The 18,101-nt window shown below is 35.5% G+C and overlaps 1 protein-coding gene across 1 annotated transcript in view; it reads left to right on the top strand.

Moving 5' to 3' along the window:
* hpo (serine/threonine-protein kinase hippo) overlaps positions 1-18,101 on the top strand; it is a 185,335-nt gene that overhangs the window by 69,530 nt on the left and 97,704 nt on the right. The window contains exons 3-5 of the mRNA XM_090386778.1: positions 979-1,159; positions 3,823-3,885; positions 15,806-15,970. Coding sequence (XP_090242904.1) covers positions 979-1,159; positions 3,823-3,885; positions 15,806-15,970 — 409 coding nt within the window. The remainder of the gene's footprint in view (positions 1-978; positions 1,160-3,822; positions 3,886-15,805; positions 15,971-18,101) is intronic.

Here is an 18,101-nt window from a genome sequence, read left to right as displayed (position 1 = left end):
CTCCACTAATAACATTAGTCCACAATAAGCAGTGTCCATTGATTACCACTCTCTGTCTTCTTCCCCTCAACCACCCCTTTATCCATAGCAGCAATTTGCCTCCAATGCCATACTGCTCCAATTTGTGCAGCAGTCTTCCATGTGCAACAGTATCAAAAGCCTTTCAAACATCCAAGTATATAATATCAAAGTTATTCCATGCATCCAGTTCTTTTGTGACTGCATCATAGTATCCAATCAATTTGGTCAGGCAAGACATTCCCTTAACAAAACCATGCTGCGTCTGAGCTATAACTGAATTCTTGTCTAGATGATCCTGCAGTGCTTCTTTAACCAGTGCCTCCATTAATTTACCTGGAACAGAAGTTGCAACAGTATCATCATTTGTGCCCTTAAAATGTGGTCATTTGTTTACAATATTGTTAATAGCATTATTAATATGTTTTCAAATTTTAAAAAAAATTAGGAACCTGTCATCAAGCCAAAAAATTAAAAAAAGATATTCTAATAATCTGAGTGATGCCTTACATGTTTCCTGTAATATATAATTTAGCGTATTGCTTGTAATGAATAGGACATATGTAAAGTAAATTAAATTTAATTGTGTAGAGCATAACATATCCCCCCTTTCTCTTACCCCTTTCCTTTCATAGTAAATTGAGGACCGTGTTGTTCTATTTGTTTTTCTGCCTGCACACTTTCTAAATACTGTCAATGAAAGTAAATACTGTCATTTCATGACATTTTCGTTATAGAACAAATTTGTGTTATGAAGTACAAGAAATAGTTTGCTTGCTGCAGTTAGCAAGCTGCAAAACACAGGCAAACAAATTAAGTGTTCACATACAGTTTCTGTTATATTAAGCATTTTTTTTTGTTTGCGTGTTATATTTCCCTCAAAGACGTATACTAATGTTATGTTTCAGTTTAGATGGAAAAAGCCATAAATTGATGAATATGTATTTTATATCATTACAGGAGTTATGGCAGTGTTTATAAAGCACTGCATAAGGAGTCTGGTCAGGTGCTTGCTATTAAACAGGTGCCAGTGGACACTGATCTACAGGAAATTATTAAGGAGATATCTATAATGCAGCAATGTGATAGTCCATATGTTGTAAAGTATTATGGAAGCTATTTTAAGGGTACTGATCTATGGGTAGGTATTGTTCATTATTATTAATTTTTTATATAATGGACTTCGGACAGGTTATGTTATTAGAAAAGGAGCTACAAGTCAAAACAGATTTTTCCATACAAACAGTGATATTAGAAAGATTATATTCCTGGCTAAGGGTTATATATGAAAATTATTATAAATATAAATACATATAACATATTTAATCAGCTACTAACAAAATGTTCATAGCTGCCAACTCTCCAAATTTAGGATGTACAGTACACTTAGTTTATTAATCCCCTCTCTTGCTCACTTGCTTAACACATTTTTTCACTGTCTTTTTCCTTAAAAAAACAGTACAACCATAGCTTTGCTATTAAATTTGGGAATTTTAAAAAATTCTGCAAATGAATGAATGAATGAAATCTCATTGTCTCTAGTTTACAAATTGGCCATCAGGTTTGCTAGTTTGTTGCATAAAATATGTGTGGTGAATATTGAAATGAAATGTTAAGTGTATTGCAACATTAAACTGTATTTGCTTTTTGTATTTGGTGCGAGGTTAAATTTGAGTTTGCAATGTCCTTCAGCAAGATGCAAGAAATATAATGTAGTGATTAAGAGGCACTACATTTTATTTCTTAAGAAGAGATATACTCGAAATTTTCCCATATATTATAAAATTTTGAAAAGGTAATATGCTTTTTTTTTATACTGCATTTAGATTCATCTTTTAGTTTTAAGTGGCAGGAAATGCAATGTAATCAGATATTTGCAAACAAATAAGCATACTAACAATGGGCAGTACTTAGAAAAAAACTATGATACATCTCTTTTTACATAAGAAATGCAAAAGATGTAGAATTTTATAGAAAGTGAAATTCTTCTAAGATAATGTATTTGCATTGTTTATCTAAGATGACATGCCAATTAGGTGTTACTCCACTTTTTGTAATGATTTTTGTCATGTTTTTGAAGTAGGGTCATTTTCTATAAAATGCATTTTGTATTGCTTCTGTGAATTAATTTATGATATATATGCAGTTTGACATGAATAATAGTAAGTACAGTCAAAATAGATAGAATACCTAATTTTGCCACCTTTGGGCAGGAGTGTATCACTGACAAAACCCATGTGCTGTCGTGGCAGCCTGTCTGCACTACTCAGAGAAATTCATATCTGACTGCACAATTACCACCAGGTCTTTTACTTTTTTAGACCTAGGTGTAATTGTACATTCTGACATGATGTTCTCTGAGCAGTGCAGACAGATTGCTAGGACTGCTCATGAGGATCTATTGATGATATACAGGTCTGTAAGCCTTGCTCTAAAAAGGATGTGGATCTGTTGGAACAGGTGCAAAGAAGAGCCATAAGGTTAGTTAAGAATTGTGTAGTATTTGAATAAATTTAAGGAAGGATTAAAAAAATTGTTAGGGGGGGGATGAACAAATGATGTGAGTAGTTTTTTGGCTGATGCTGTATAAGTTTGCTTTCTTGCATCATATGCCATTACTAATACTAATAATCTTCTTCTGGGCTGTGCTAATCATGCAAGTGCATTATTCTGAGATATATTTCCTGGTAGTGCATACCAAAAAAATATGGATATGGAAAACAGCAGGTATTATTAGTGAAATTGGACAGAGAAGAAACAGAGGTATTAATAGCCTTTGAAAAATGCACAATTAGTGAAATTGGATAGAGAAGGAACAAAGAGGTAGTGATAGATTTGAAAAATGTGCCATTACTGCCACAGGTGACAGTAATAAAAATGATTCTAAGCTGTACCTCATTGTGTAACCTTTCCTAACAAATTTGTGCACACTGATTTTTCTGCTTAAAAGCAGAAAGCAAACTATGCCTTCCTCTGAAAGCGGGTGAATATTTATTGGACATTTACTGCTATCTAGAAAGAAGTACAAAAAAGGAAAGACATTGAAATAATTCAGTTAATGTATGCCGCTTAGAGCGAAAAAGATTTAGAAGCATTCTAGTTTCGAAACGTGTGGACAAGTTGGCTATCTTTCGTAAATGTTTAACTAGACTGATAGAACAGTGACACCCTCTAATAAGTATTTTTATAAAAGAGATTAGAAAGTTCTCAGAAGAGTCATGAGTGCATTTAAGGTTCCAAAATTTAAAATTGCAATCACTAGTGAGTGGCACTGATTCATGTTCAGATACGCTTAATGATCCCAAAAAGTTAGAGCTCCGCAAGAAAAAGAACTAATCACAAACTTCTGGTGCAAGTTATCCTCACGTGTGTGGGTAACCTGGACTCTAAGCAAGTTATCCTCACACATGTAATAAACAGGAAGTACAAGGAATACATTAAGTGATTATTAGAAATTGACAAAATATGGCTTCACTTACTTGCTCACCATCAGTCCATAAAATAAATAAAAAAAAAAAAAAAACTTATAGTGAATACATAGTGAAGCTATGTTTCTTGTTTTATCTATCCCCTACCTATGTAAGTTAAATTTTTAGATTTATTAATCATTTGTATTGTTTAATTTATTCATAAGGCTCACAGAGTGGAGCTGCAACTTAATGGAGCCTATTAACTAATCTATGAATGCACATCATTTAAGTTTTGCATATAAAAACAAATGTGATGATTTTTTGAAAAAATTTAAAAATAAAGAAAAAAATTTAAAAAAAATTTTTTTAAAATAATGATTCAATTTATTCTTAGATTGTCATGGAATACTGTGGTGGTGGGTCTGTGTCAGATATCATGAGGCTCAGGAAGAAAACAGTAAGTATTTCTGTATGGTTTTATGTTTTTATATGTATATGATTTGTGTGTGTACATGTACAAATTAGGAATGGCTAATTAAAATAGGTATGAAAATGGTGGGTTGCTGTACTTGTACAAATTGCGAGCCTATAAGAAAAAAAGGAAAGAAGAAATACAGATGAGTTAACAGTTCTACAGTTGTTAATAATTTTTATTAATTTATTATAAAAATTGCTGTTATTGTCATAATGATTCACATTCTCCTGTACTATAAAGTTAGTAACACTCTCATAGAATAATTTTGGTGAAAGATACATTGATACTGGTAAAGTATTTAGGTTTGTAAAGATGATTAGTGCATGGACTACATAAGTCAGAATGATATATACAAATGGTAGTACAGTGATCTGAAAAAGCATTTTGCAAAATGTAGGAAGTAACTTGAGATAAATTAATATTAGTTGAAATATGATCTGTACATGAGCTTACAAAGCTATTTAACAATTTTTGTTGTCTTGTTATTGCAAATATTACCTGTTGAGAACCATAGGTATTCAGTGTTAAGCAATAATTATTTAGTATTAGATATGAGGAATGATTGAATAGGTTAATATTAAAATTACCAACAAAAAAAGGTACTTGAAGATATCACTCATCATCACAATCTTTTTTTCAAACTCTTGAATAAATTCAAGTATTGATAATGAGGGAGGTCTATATATATAGCACAAACATTAAAATTGTCCTTAAAATCCTTTCCTAATAACTGAAAAGTGCAATTTTCACACTAAGTTGTGTTGCGATTTAATTCTTTGAACAAAATTGTTTTATAAAATATAATTAAACCACCTCCTTTTCTGGTCTCTTAATTTAAAGTTTTCAAAATCCTATTATAATTGTCAGTTTCATTCAAATTAATATTAACTTCTGATAATACAAAAGCAGGAAACAATATCTTTCAAAAATTCTATAAATTCTCTCAAAAAAAAAAAAAAAAAATTAAACCAGTGCTTTCTTAAGGATCTTATATTCAAAGCGAGTACTACAAAAGAATTGATAAATTTTTAAACTTTCCTTTAATAATTCTTGAGATGATTCAAAAGATGGTTTGTGAACAAAATTCATTATTAATCTGTATTGGTATGGAGTGAATAAGAATAATGTGTTTCAATTAAAGCTTATTAGGTTATTTTAGTTAAATCTTCATGAGATATAATTCTAATTATAATAGCTGAATCATGTTTTTTTACAAAACATTTCCCAAAGCTAATTGTCTTATTTGCTAAAATAATGACTTATAATATGGTTTTAAATTACATTCTGCAGTAAACTGGTTGATTGATGTTATTCTGCAGTACATCCTGAAAAAAAAAAAAAAAAAAAAAAAAGTTTTAACTCTAGCTTTCTGAATCCATGCTTTCTTTATAGAATAGTTCAAAAACTTAAATAATAAATTTTGATTTGGTGGGATTTCTTTTATTTACCGTTGTATAATAATGAATATTGTCATTGCTCTCAATTGTAGATTAGAACAGGAAGTGAAGTTGTATGACATGCTTAAGATTAACATTTTGTATTTAAGCCAGAAATTTCAATGTTGTTAATAAGTAATAATTGTCAATATATTCCAGCCTTTTTCTATTGTCACCAGTTCTCTCTTCATGATCTTGCACTGAAGAATCAGTGGTAGTTAATTTTTTATTTATAGAAGTTGTGTGCTGTAGTAATAATATATTCTTTTGCATGCTATCAAAGTTATAAAATATAATAAAAGAAATTAATTGCTTAATTTCTTCTAACTCATTCTTCATAGGGATTATTTCTTTTTTAACAACTCCAATAAATGTTTTTTTTAGATAAAACTGATACCAAATTATCTTAAATAAGCAAATTTTCTGGGGTAGAGGAAATAACTTTTGGATTATCAGCAGTGATTACTCATGCATTAAGAATTTCCAGATAAAGGAACCACTAGGTGGCAGTGATCACAGTGTACTGATGTGGGATTTACTTAAAAGATGAACTACCATCAGGGGTAAAGGGAAGGGTTTTTGCTTTTATAAAGGTGACTACAGTGGTCTCAGGCAGTTTTTAAATTCTATACAGTGGAATCAACTGATGATGTTACCAGAAGCAAATTCTAAATGTGAAGCATTCAAAGAATTTATCTTGGAAGCTACTAGGCTTTTCATACTAACTAAGAAATGTTTTTCAAGGTTTAGGCCTAAATGGATGTCAGATGAACTAATGAGACTTGTGGCAGAGAAGAAACATGCATGGGATACATATAAAAGAACAGGTCAAATGAAGGCAGATTATGAGAAAATTTTGGCAAAGGATGCAAAGAAAAACAGCAAAGACTTTTTTACTTATGTAAACTCTAAAAGGAAGGGGGATGAATCAGATTGGTCCACTTGATATCAATGGTTTGACTGTAGCTGATCATTTGCAGATAGCTGCCAAACTAAATGAGTATTTTGCATCTACATTCACACATGAGGAGTTATTCAAGGAGGAGAAGGCCAGATGTTCATCAAACTCTAACAGGGAGTTAAAAGATTTTGTAATAACTGAGAGCAAAGTGGAGGAGATATTGTTGAAGTTTATATTTTTACAATTATTTTAATGGTTTATAGCATTCTTTAAAAGTTCTAGATATAAATGCACAAAACTGAAAACTCTGCCGATAACTATCAAGTAATAATAACGAAATTCTTCAAAAGATCTCTTAATCCAAGCAACTGTTTAAAAACATACCCCTTTAATAGGCCCTGTTGTGGTAGAATGATGACACATAATAATAATAAGGGGTGGATTATCACAGCAAACAGTATCAGGAGACCACAGCTATGAAAATCCATCTTGGAAATAGCATTTTGTACATCCAGACCAAAGCAAAATATCATGCACTGCTGATATTGCATTGAAAGATTTCTAATTTTTCATGGTTTAGGTTGGTGGTCCGTACGCTGTGTACTGAGATTTTAAGTTGCAAAATGTTTCATTATGTAAATGTTATATGGGAATGTATATTAATTAAGCTAATTGAGTTTATTACCCTAACAGAATATTGAAGCTATATATTATGCTTGCTGGGAAGGGTAAAAAAAAAAAAAACTTCAAACAGGATGAAGTCAGTGTGTGGCATACTATACCAGTGGAAAGCAGCAAATGGCCAAAAGCAAAATGAAATAGCATTCAGGCAAACCAGAAGAGAAGAACTCTTTTGACACTGTTGCACATGGAAGACTACTGTACATATTGGAGCAGTATAGTATTAAGGGCAAGTTACTACAGTGGATAAAAGGGTGGTTGAGTGGGAGAAGACAAAGTGGTAATCAATGGACACTGCTCTTCAGGGCTAATGTTATTAGTGGAGTCCTCAGTGTTGGGCCCTTTGTTGTTTTGTATATTTATCAATGATATTGATGAAGGTATATCAGGCTTAATGTCTTAAGTTTGCAGATAATATAGATGTTGGCATTTTAGGATTTTTTTTTTTTTTTGTCTGATGCTACATTACTAGGTGGTAGATGACTCTCATCAACCGGTGCAATACCACCACTTTGCTTATTGGAGGCTTGAAATGGTGGAACCCATGTTTAGTCTCTAGAGCTAAGTTCCAGTCAACCCTTTCCTATCTCTTCCATCATGCAGTATGATTGATGACTTCAGGTTATGACGAACATCATGGCGAGATCCAATATTCCTTACATTTCGAGGGTACAGCTCTAAAACGATATTCGCAGGCCTGCCGCTAGTTAGTACACCGGACCGAACCTATCGGTAGCTCTTTAGGAGGCTTCCGGATCAGCTAGTGTATAATCTTGCTACCTCTACTCTACCAGATAGTGACTGGCGGGAGTCCAAGTGGTGTGTATGTGGGGAGCATTGTCGAGGCCACGTTATGTCAAGGATCTGGGTATATTCTTACCATGTGTACACCACATCCAAAAAATTCATTACTTCATACAGCATGTCCCACCCACTTTTCCTTACTATTGAATACATCATGAATTGTCAAACTAATAGAGCAAGCTTATCTGCAAAAAGATCTAAACCTAACAAGCACTTCCTAATTCATTTCACAAATATACGTGGTCTCAATTCTAATCTTAACGATGTCCATTTCCATTTGCAGTCTGCCAAACCCCATGTACTTTTTCTGACAGAATCTCAGTTATTGGTTGATTCAACTACTGCTCATCTCAGATGCCCAAATTATTCGCTGTATGATTCCTTTTGCCTCAAAGGTGGTACTTGTGCATATGTCCATTCTGATATTCCCTGTCAGAGACTTGGCAATTTGGAATCTACTCTCTTTGATCTTCTCTGGCTTAAAATCTCTCTACCACATTGTGTAAAATTCATCTGTTGTCTTTACTGTTCTCCCAACTCCACTAACCACTTGGAACTCTTTGACTTCCTCTCTTTGCAACTTGGCTTTTTCCAGTCCAACTTTCCTAAAAGTGAGGTAATTTTCCTCGGTGATTTTAATGTTCCAACTCCAGCTGGCTTCCGTTTTCTAGTCATACCGACCCAGCTGGTCGATGTTGTAATGCTAGACAACCTCGTGTTGTCGGTCATTACAAGAATGCAAAATGGGATGACCTGCGAGATTTCTTTTCTTCTTTTCCTTGGTCAGATTACTGTTTCAAAACTTCTGATGTCAACGACTGCTCAGATCGTGTCAGTGAAATTATTCTTGCAGGAATGGAATCCTTTATCCCACACTCAACTTTAAAATCTCGTCCTTTATCCAAACCTTGGTTTTCCAATAAATGTGCTAAGTCTGTTCAAGAGAAGAATGTTGCATATCGTAATTGGCTTGCTTCTAATTCTTCCGTTTCATTTTCTACCTACACCAAAGCTCGCAACAATTGTAAAGCAGTTATTAATCAGTCCAAACTAGAGTTTGAACAGGCTAAGAGTAGAAAACTTCTTCTTGCCCTAATGGTAGCCGAGCATTCTAGTCCCTTGCCAAAGCTATTGGCCACAATTTTTGCCCATCTCTGCTTCCACCTCTGTCCAAACCAGATGGTTCTGTTGTCACTTCAGCCAAGGATAAAGCTGACCTGCTAGCATCCCATTTTTCTTCCAGCTCACGTATTAATGATCTTGGTAAAACACCTCCCACCATTCCCAACACGCTCCATTCAATGCCTCCTGTGGTCTTCCGTCAAAAGGCTGTCAGAAGGATTTTGGCGAATCTTGATGCTAAGAAAGCTCCAGGTCCCGATGGTATTTCTCCACATGTTCTCAAAGCCTGTGCTCCTGAACTTACTTCTATTCTTTGCCACCTTTTTTCACTTTCTTATTCCAAAGGTGTTTTTCCTTCTGCTTGGAAATTTGCTCATATCCAGCCAGTTCCTAAAAAGGGTGACAAATCTCTCCTATCCAATTATCATCCCATTGCAATTACTTCTACTTTTTTTAAAGTAATGGAGAAATCAATTACCTGCCAACTCTTAAACTACCTAGAAACCTTCCGTCTGATCAACGATCGCCAGTATGGATTCCATCAGTGTTGATCCACTGGTGATGTTCTGTCTTATGTTACCCATTTATGGACTAATTCAATGGAAAGGTTCGGTGAAACACAAGTAGTTGCTCTTGACATCTCAAAGGCTTTCGATCGTGTTTGGCATAAAGGTCTTCTAAACAAGCTTCCATCTTATGGTTTGCCAACTGTTTTTAGTAATTGGTTATCCAGTTTTCTCTCTGATCGCTCACTGAGGGTGATGGTAGATGGCTCTCTGTCTTCTAACTTCTCCACTAATGCCAGTGTCCCCCAAGGTTCAGTTCTTTCCCCCACTCTTTTCCTCTTGTATATTAATGATCTTCTTCCATTGACTGGAAATCCTATCCATAGTTTTGCCGATTATAGCACATTGCATTCTACTTTCGATTTTGAGAAACCTTGCCCTGCTCAATCAGCTTCAACTTCTTGAAAATCTGCTACCAATTCCTTATCCGATCTCCAAGTAATTCTCCAGTGGGGCAAAGACAACTTAGTTGATTTCAACCCTTCTAAAACTCAGTCTTGTCTTATATCTTGCAAAAAGTATTCTTATATGCTTATCTTTAGTGACACTCCGATTTCTAGGCAAAATGATATATCTCTTTTGGGGATTACCCTGACTTCTAATCTCTCTTGGCACAAGCACATTACAAATATTGCTTCCTCTGCATCTGAAAAACTTGGTTTTCTCTTTCGCTCTCGCCTTACTTTTCTTCCAAACAGCTGCTCACTCTGTATAAATCGCAAATCTGCCCTGCCATGGAATATTGTTCCCACATCTGGGGTGGTGTCCCCAAAACCTCTCTCAGGTTTCTTGATTCCATTCAGAAGAGGGCAGTTAGGTTAATTAATGATTCATCTCTAACAGAGTCTCTCCACTTGCTGTCTCATAGACGTACTGTTTCTGCTGCATGCTTCTTCTACAGATACTTCCCTGGGCACTGTTCTTTTGAATTGGCTTCTATAATTCCCGCTCTCTCTCTTTCAAAACAGTCTGAACACGTGCTGCCACCAGCCGACATCCATTTACTGTCCATCTTCAAACTCACAGAACCAACTTTTCATCTTCCTCATTTATTCATTCAACTGCTGTTTTCTGGAACAACCTTCCTTCATACGTATTTCCTGAAAATTACAGTCTATAGAAGTTCAAGTCCAATGTCAACAAATATCTTCTCAATTCCCAACCCAAAAAAAAAAAAAAAAAAAAAAAGTAAAGTGCAGCCATTATCAACCCACTGCAGGATGGAAACCTCCTCAACAATTCATGTTGAGGGAAATGGACCATAATCTGCCACGCTGGTCCAGTGCGGGTTGGCAGATCGACCGTATTCAGCAGTCAGGGGCTTGAACCCCGGTCTACTCAAAGAGCGTGTGCTACTGCACGCCCGCTCCTGCCCACTCGGCTACGGAGACCCAAGCACGGTACTAAGCTATAGATTCTAATACCTCTCATGTTTGTGGTTTACATAAAAAAAAAAAAAAAGCTTGCTTTCTTGCATCACATGCCTCTACTACTACTATTTTCTTTAATTGTCACCGCAACTGATGTTTTATAAACACCAACAATTTAAGTTATGTACTTTTCAATATTTCTTTGGCATCTTAATGTTAAGTAGCCTTTCTAGGCATAATATCAGGCCTCCCCCCCCTGCCACTTTCACTGCTTTCAAAGAACTGAATCATTTACAACAACAACAACAAGATCACTCTTCTTAGAAATGAAATTTCTCTCCAAGATGGCTTAGAATGCTGCCTTAACAGCAATAGTTGCTATTATTTTGTCCATTAGTAATGTATGTCTGATATTTTTTTCTGAAATCATTATTTTCTTTCAGTCATTATCACCCTGAGAATATTAATTTTATAGTGTTTACAGCTTTATGCTTATTAAAAAAAGTAACCCGTATTTTTGAGCTAGAAATGCAAAAAATAGATTGAAATGGGGGAACAGCTATTAATTTGTCTGTCATTCATTCTGTGCTTGTTTTTAGCTATGTAATTACAAAAATAAAAAAAGAAATAGGTTGTGTGTGTATGTAGTAGTTTTTTTTTATGTAAACCCCAAACACGAGAATTATTAGAACCTATAGTACTTAGTACCATGCTTGGGTTAGAGGTTGAGAAGACGAAAGAAGATATTTGTTGACATTGGACTTGAACTTCTGTAGACTGTAATTTTCAGGAAACACGTATGAAGGAAGGTTGTTCCAGAATACGGCAGTTGAATGAATAAATGAGGAAGATGAAAAGTTTGTTCTGTGGGTTTGAAGTTAGACAGTAAATGGATGTTGGCTGGTGGCGGCACGTGTTCGGACTGTTTTGAAAGAGAGAGTGGGAATTATAGAAGCCAATTCAGAAGAATAGTGCCCATGGATGTATCTGTAAAAGAGGCATGCAGCAGAAACAGTATGACTATGAGACAGCAAGTGGAGAGACTGTTAAAGATGAAGCATTAATTAACCTAATTGTCCTCTTCTGAATGGAATCAAGAAGTCTGAGAGAGGTTTTGGGGGCACCACCCCAGATGTGCGAACAATATTCCATGGCACGCCGGATTTGCGATTTATACAGAGTGAGCAACTGTTTGGAAGAAAAGTAACTCCGAGAGTGAAAGAGAAAACCAAGTTTTTTAGATGTAGAGGAAGCAATATTTGTAATGTGCTTGTGCCAAGAGAGATTGGAAGTCAGGGTAATCCCCAAAAGAGATATATCATTTTGCCTAGAAATCGGATTGCCACTAAAGATAAGCATACGAGCAGAAGAATCCTTTTTGCGAGATATAAGACAAGACTGAGTTTTAGAAGGATTGAAATCAACTAAGTTGTCTTTGCCCCACTGGAGAATTACTTGGAGATTGGATAAGGAATTGGTAGCAGATTTTCAAGAAGTTGAAGCTGATTGAGCAGGGCAAGGTTTCTCAAAATCGAAAGTAGAATGCAATGTGCTATAATCGGCAAAACTATGGATAGGATTTCCAGTCAATGGAAGAAGATCATTAATATACAAGAGGAAAAGAGTGGGGGAAAGAACTGAACCTTGGGGGACACCGGCATTAGTGGAGAAGTTAGAAGACAGAGAGCTATCTACCATCACCCTCATTGAGTGATCAGAGAGAAAACTGGATAACCAATTACTAAAAACAGTTGGCAAACCATAAGATGTAACTTGTTTAGAAGACCTTTATGCCAAACACGATCAAAAGCCTTTGAGATGTCAAGAGCAACTACTTGTGTTTCACCGAGCCTTTCCGTTGAATTAGTCCATAAGTGGGTAACATAAGCCAGAATATCACCAGTGGATCGACACTGACGCAATCCAAACTGACGATCTTTGATCAGACTGAAGGGTTCTAGGTAGTTTTAGAGTTGGCGGTAATTGATTTCTCCATTACTTTAGAAAGAGTAGAAGTAATTGCAATGGGACGATAATTGGATGGGAGGGATTTGTCACCCTTTTTAGGAACTGGCTGGATATGAGCAAATTTCCAAGCAGAAGGAAAAACGCCTTTGGAATAAGAAAGTGAAGAAATGCGGCAAAGAATAGGAGTAAGTTCAGGATGGAGAAATACCCTCGAGACCTGGAGCTTTCTTAGCATCAAGATTCGTCAAAATCCTTCTGACATCCTTTTGGCAGAAGATCACAGGAGGTATTGAATGGAGCGTGTTGGGAAGTGTTTTACCAAGATCATTAATACATGAGTTAGAAGAAAAATGGGATGCTGGCAGGTCAGCTTTATCCTTGGTTGAAGTGACAACAGAACCATCTGGTTTGGATAGAGGTGGGAGCACAGATGGGCAAAAGGTGCGGCCAATAGCTTTGGCAAGAGACCAGAATGCTCGGCTACCATTAATCCAAGTAACATGTATTGATTTCAAGGACTTTCATGTTCTGTGCTGGCAAAGTATTATCTAAGTTTTCAGGGAAGTCCACTGCTCTATTAACATCTGCATAGTCATCCGGTATGATTTCAATGAAAGCAATATTTTGTTCATAGTAAATTTCAACAATCTGCACGCAGGATTAATCATGGTTGCCAGTCCTCAAGGCACCATTCTTGTACTTGCATGCTGGAACATTATTCTAGTTGAGTGAGTTTGGTGGCTCTTCGCTGATATCGAAGCTGTTACTTTTGCAATTCACCTTGTCCATGGGCAACAGCTGCGCAAAAATTCAAAATCAGTCAGATTCCATCGTGGCCGATCTTTGATGGCTTAAAATGCACAAATTAACCATCTCCAGGATTCATATTTTTCTTATTTCATAATGGTGTTTCCGCAGAGAATAGACAAAATCGTTTACTCGTGGATTTCTTTTTCCTGTATTTATATATATTTAATTTCTTTTTATTATAAAGAAATTTCTTTTTCCTATATATCATAAATAAATAAAAATGAATATTCCTCTAGGCATGCCACCTCTGTTGCCAGGTGGGCAGGAGCAGCAGTGCATAGCACACGCTTCTTAATTAGACTTGGCTTCGAGGTTGTGACCACCAAATATGGAGGATGCGGAAAGGTCAGGGAATGACCACCGCATATCCCCAGAGCAATATGGCCTTAGTTGCTAATGCTCCTAAACACCAAATAACAAACAAACCTCTAGGCACTTTAAAGAACCTTACAGACCTGTGGCAGGATGTCAAATTCTATTAGTTCTGATAAAATAGCTGGTTGACATATAACCATTATGTGGGATGTATGCGGTAATTCTAAACAATCTGATTTCAAAAATTTATCATCATGTAACTAATGGAAATTCATTACACAAAAAAATTTGCATTGAACTAGACAAAATAAAAAAGTGTTATCTAAGATAATTGAATATGATGATATTCAGCTTCTTGTTTTTCATAATATATCACACTGAACTCTTGCAGTAGCTTTATGTATTCTTTCTTTTATATATAATATTAGTGTAAATACACCATAGTTTACCCATAAATTTAACTACATAAGTAGTGTAACGACATTGTTTGATCATATCTCATATTGTGGCTACCTTCACAACGAGATACCAGGTATTGCACTACTTCAAATAAATAATGCTTCTCTAGTAGAGGAAACTACTGTTATTTATTCTCAGTGGATGCCACCACCCAGACGTGTTTCGGACCTTGTTGGCTCACTCATCGATGGGTGGGCAGGTACCCTGATAATGCAGCCATGCCATCACCGTTGCAAACTTAATTCCACAATATGAGAGATGCCAAATAAACTACATGAACTAATGAGACTCGTGTCATTAGTTCATTTAGTTCATTTTGAAGACTAAATGTACAAGGCATAATATGTTATGGGTTAAGATTAACTGTATAATATTGGTGTAAATACTTATGTAGTTAAATTTATGGGTAAACTATGGTGTATTTACACCAATATTATAAAGTTAATCTCAGCCCATAACGTATTATCCCTTGTGCATTTAGTCTTCAAAATATTATCTTTCTTTTATATTTATTATTTCTGGTACCAGTTATTTTTATATGCAAGAGGAGGGAGATATTGGGTGAATGAAGTAGCCAATTAACGGATCCTCAGCATCTAATTCAACAATCAGGAAATTGTTCATTTAGGGATGTTGTCACATTGTGAAATAATCTTTTGAAATAAAACATAAGACTCTCTCTCTAACAGCTGGGGCATCAGCCACAGTTCTGAAATGTTCCATATGCTTTTTCAACATTGATGGCACAAAACAATTCACTTTAAGGCTACCTCTAACATATTCAATGTAGGTATACAGATCACTTTCCCATATTTGAACATTGTCTGTTAACCTTTCCAGAAAGATGGTATGTTGTCCTTTTATAAATGCAGGTTTTAAACAGGTGTCATCAGCAACAAAATTATTAACTCTGCATGCTGTCATCCATGGTGAAGTGTTTAACAGTTACGATTTTTAAGAAGAATGAAGGCAAGGTATTTTCTCAGAACTCTCCATATGGTTTTTGAGATATATTTAGTTTACAACATGTGATATACAGATTTTTTTTGTCAGACCTGTGCTTTATCCTTCATAGATGCAGCTGGAATCTCTAACTGATTATAGTACATATAAATGCGTTGCTCACTTTGTAGAACATTTTTTGTTATTCATATAAAATTCTCATTGAACACTGAAACTCTATGAAAGCATCAGATTAAGCATCATCTCAAAACTAAGAGGTAAGTATTCCATGTAGAAGAAAGCAGTTTGAAAGTTGTTAGCTTGATTTATTTGTTTATAAGATATTGGGAAATGGACATTATGTAGGATTCTCAAATTTTTTTTTTAGTTTGTCTAAGAGTAATTATAACATTGGACAGTCACTTCATTTTGCAATGAATTGCGAAATGTTTTTGCTATTCATTTAGGTTTGTTTTTTTCAAAAGAAGTTCCCCTTTTAATTGTTTCTCATTTTTCTTTTTAATTAAGCTTACAGAAGATGAAATTGCCACTATTTTGTCAGACACATTAAAAGGATTAGAATATCTACATCACAGACGAAAGATCCATAGGGACATCAAAGCTGGGAATATCCTGCTCAATACAGAAGGCCATGCCAAGTTGGCTGATTTTGGTGTGGCTGGACAGCTCACTGTAAGTTAAATTAACTGATTAACTATAATATGATTATAGGAGGTATTGGTATTCCATATTATTGGTGGCAGTTATACTAAACATATGAATTTTTTTTATATAAATAAAAACTAAGCCAGGTGCTTCATGTAACGTAAAGCAATCTTTTGTTTTAAAAAAAAAATAATGCAATTTTGTAGGAATTGAAACCTTACCCATGTCTTTATTATGTAATTAGATAATTAGAATTAGCATTAGTAGAGACATATGATGCAAGAAAGCAAGCTTATACAGCATCAGCCAAAAAAAAAAATAAATAAAATATACCATTTCAGCCATCCATTAAATCCAGATGTTTGTCTAGTTCTGCTTTAAACTTATTCAAGTTGTTGGCCTCCACTGCAACTGATGGAAGCTTGTTCCAACAAACAAAACCACCCGCTGGCTAAAGGCAAATTTCCGCACATGTATTCTGCAACTATCTTTCCAACTATCTTACAATTGTTCGTTGTACTTCTCAGAGTCATTAGGCCTCATGAGTTTAATTAAATTTATTAATCTTATTAATTGTCATTGTTGATCAATTGTATTCAAACAGAAATCATGCCCCAGACTAGAGCAGCAAATCAACTGGCACAAACTAGCAAGACTGCTGTGGCTTGATGGAGAACCAAAGGGGGCGATTCTCCAATGCATCACAGCTGAAAAAAATGTGAAACTTGTGAAATGTTTGCAGAACTTTCTGTAACAGGACATAATCTAGCCAAGGGGAATGTCTTTCTATGTGCGGGGTGTGTGTGTGTGTGTGTGCGTGTGCGCGTGTGTGTATGTGCGCGTGCTCGATGTAAAGAGTGAGGATTTTAGGCATCAACTCAGTGTTCTTATGGGCATCTATGAGAATTGAAGAGTCAGGTAGATGTCCTCGAAGGAATTAAAATGGGGAAGCCATCAAGTTCTCAGCTGCCCAACTCAATGCCAGAGCTTACTCTTGTTCATCAGGCAACACAGTGGCAATCTTCAGCGCAGAACGTGCTGTGTTACAGGAGCTAATTATTGTCAGCGACTCTATTGTTAGGGAGATGGGTAATATATTATGCAAAAAGGATGGGTGGGAGAGGACCAGGGGCAAAAGTCAATGCCATTGAGCAGATATTGTCTTTTAAGGGCACAAAAGGTGCTATTGTTGTACACTTAATGGCACCAATGACACCTACACTTAATGGCACCAATGACATTAAGTGTAGGAGATCTGTGGACTTACTTAATGAGTACAGGTCAGCGTTGCAAAAAAGTCGTGAGTTAGGGTTAAATTTGAAAGCATCTGCAATTCTGCCCAGACATGATAGGAGGGAGTAGGTGATGAGAGCCTTGAAAATCAATTTGGTCATGGAGAGATTGTGCAAGGCTTTGTTGGGTAGAATTTTTTTAAGTGTAGTCTGTGCTTGTTAACAAGAGAGATTGCTTCCACATGTATGGGATACACTTAAATTGAAAAGGTGCAAGAGTATTTGCTGATGCTATCGATGCAGTGTTAGGTGGGTTGGAAAACTGCTAGCTTGGGGGGAGATTCACTGACTACAAGATTAACAGTAGCTGCATAATGCTATTAAGGACATTAGTATATGTGTGAAGTCTTCACCACATCCTTCTGTCTCCATACAATTACTTGACTCCACAAAATGGATTTTCAATGATTTTTTAATATGGCTCTTTTAGAAAGATTCCAGCCAAATTTTAATTAAAATTGGACTAATAGAAATTTATTTTTGTTTATCATTTTGTCTTTTTCATGTATATTAATTAGGTTATTCATATGCTCTACAGCCGACCGGGCTAGCCAGGTGGGTAAAGTGCCTGCCTGGCAACCCAAAGGTCGCGGGTTCAAATCCCGCCTCGGGCTTGGATCAAAGTACTGCAAAAACCTTGGGAGGTGCACTATGGCCACAGAAGCCGATGCGCCAACAACTACCAAAAAAAAAAAAAAAAAAAATCATATGCTCTACAAGTATCCCCTTGTAAGATTTCCCTTTAGTGCATTTTTATAGAAATTTTTCATTAAGTTTGGATATAATTTTCACTTTTGCTGTTTTCTGCCAAGGAGCTTATTAAAATTGAAAGTTAAATTTCAGTGTTTCATGTATTTTTCTTCATA

Source organism: Mastigoproctus giganteus, chromosome 12, assembly GCF_048544385.1.
Source record: "Mastigoproctus giganteus isolate SK-2022 chromosome 12, ASM4854438v1, whole genome shotgun sequence".
In the NCBI taxonomy this organism is placed as follows: domain Eukaryota; kingdom Metazoa; phylum Arthropoda; class Arachnida; order Uropygi; family Thelyphonidae; genus Mastigoproctus; species Mastigoproctus giganteus.
The sequence above is the reverse complement of the archived record's forward strand: the minus strand, read 5'-3'. Positions and strand labels throughout refer to the sequence as shown.